At 34.0% G+C, this 2157-nt stretch overlaps 1 protein-coding gene across 1 annotated transcript; it reads right to left on the reverse strand.

The window, feature by feature from the left end:
- Positions 1 to 289: 289 nt before the first annotated feature.
- Positions 290 to 2127, reverse strand: LOC103584536 (NADH-ubiquinone oxidoreductase 75 kDa subunit, mitochondrial-like; the record flags this gene model as incomplete). The annotated part of the gene is made up of 4 exons (XM_008565500.1): positions 1971 to 2127; positions 1191 to 1267; positions 513 to 594; positions 290 to 420 (listed from the first exon to the last, which is right to left on the reverse strand). Coding segments are annotated over exons 1-4 (380 nt in total), but the record flags the coding sequence as incomplete, so codon positions are not given.
- Between the last annotated feature and the right edge of the window lie 30 nt (positions 2128 to 2157).

Raw genomic sequence — 2157 nt, forward strand, 5'->3', positions numbered from 1 at the left:
TCAGCCAGTGAGTGGGAACCGGTCTGTATGTGGGATTCGAACCCTCGGCGGGAGCGCCACCGCGCTCCCAAACGGGCCGGCCCTAGATTTTAATTTTTAAATCCAAACTAAAGTAAAAGTGAACAACTTATTCATTTTATTGGCATATGCAGAAAACATTGAAAACAACATTCCTCTTCTTCCACCAAACAAAAATTGCCTTCCTTTCCAGTGTTGTTATTCCACCAAATTTTGTTAATACTAGATAAGTATACAATGATAATACAGGAAAGAGAAGGAAAAAAATTACCTGATGCAGCGAGTACACTGTATACATCTAGTCATGATGGTCTTTACCAATGGTCCAATATTCTTGTCCTCCACAGCACGTTTCCCCTCTAAAAATCGGCTCCTATCACTTCCAAACATCATGGACTGGTCCTTATGTAGATTACAAAAGTATCAATCTAATACTGCTTAATGAAGTTAAACCTTGAAACAACCAAAAAGATTTAGGAGATTTGATTGTATACCTGCAGATCACATTCACCTCCCTGGTCACAAATAGGACAGTCCAGTGGGTGATTTGCTAATAAGAACTCCATCACACCTTCTCTGTAAGGTAAATTGTAATATGAAAAATGGTTTAACAACAGACTGTTTAAATAACCTTTACACATGTATGCTTTCTTATATAGTTAGTATTAATTTTACATTTATTATTACAATGTAACTATCATTCTGGTAGTATTAAACACACTATTTGGAAAATGCTTATAAAAGTCTAGAATAAAATATCATTAGAGAATCTAGAAAATTACAGCTTTTCACAATACAGAATTATCAAAAATTACAAAATGGTCCTCAGAAAATATTAACATTAATTCAAAACAAAAACAAATAAATATAATCAGTGCCAGTACAGTATAGTGATAATCTGTAATAATACTGAAATACTGAAATAACCTAAGCTCAGCAAGCCTCAGATTCACTGTTCATCACCAGCTGAGCAGGGTTTTTAATGCTGATCCCATTCTAGTCTTGATAACATAACCCTTTCTTTTGACTTCCTCTACTGTGTACTCACTTCCACTGCTCCAAGAAGCCAGACACACCAACCTTCTTCAGTTTGATACTGAATTACTAATCTATAGGAAGGTCTAAACACTGAAATGTGCAATTTTCTGCTCTAAGAAAGGCTAAGAAAGTACCTGGCTTTCTTAGATTTTTCTGAGTTTGTCAGGATATTCCAACCCTTCATTACTGGCATGGCACAAGCAGCTACAACCTGGAATTTCAATGGAAAATTTTTCAGTGGAAAAATTTCTTAATAAGCAATCCAATATATAAAAACATTAAATTATACATCTGAAAAAGAGCAAAGAACAGAATATTTTTTAAGACTGAATTTTTAAAGTTTTCATATTCATAATATGAAAATCTGGCACTTTACATTTCTCTTAGAAACAAATAAGACATCCTACTCCTTAGGTTTATACTAACAGTCAATGCAGTTTTTTATCTGCCCTGAAACGGAACATTGAAGAACTGTGCTTTCACTGGCAGGCACTTCTGAATTAAAATTGCACGCATATGCCAAAATGCAATTAAACTACTGAAAGTGAACGTCTTCACTCCAACCGTTTTCTCTAGTGAAAATGGAATAGCATACACACTTCTAATGTGCTGCTTGGCAATTCTATATCCTAGTTATGTGTCATACAGACGTTTGGAAATATTGACAGCTATGAAAATCATCTTTAATTTCTAGATTGGATATAATTATATGGCACGTCTGTTTATAAAGCACTTCCATCAGTGTGTTTACAATTTTGAAATGAAGAGAATCAATAGCACAAGAAAATATTAAATTTATAGACAAAAGTAAATAGAACTAGGTTCTCCAATACAACAATATTGATTCTAAATAAAATTCACTACAAGATTTAAAGTTTTCTACCTTACACAGCAAGGTATGGAATTTTAGATACCTTAGGAGCTTTCTCAATTTCAACAAGGCACATCCTACAGTTTCCAGCAACAGACAACCTTTCATGATAACAGAATCGAGGGATCTGCATGCCAACCTTCTCACAAGCCTAGAAGACAAAGTCAAAATGTTTTTATTTGAATAACTTGACCCATTATTGCTGAAACACAGAAAAGTGAAAAAAAAAA

This window comes from Galeopterus variegatus, unplaced genomic scaffold, assembly GCF_000696425.1.
Source record: "Galeopterus variegatus unplaced genomic scaffold, G_variegatus-3.0.2 Scaffold63307, whole genome shotgun sequence".
Taxonomy (NCBI): domain Eukaryota; kingdom Metazoa; phylum Chordata; class Mammalia; order Dermoptera; family Cynocephalidae; genus Galeopterus; species Galeopterus variegatus.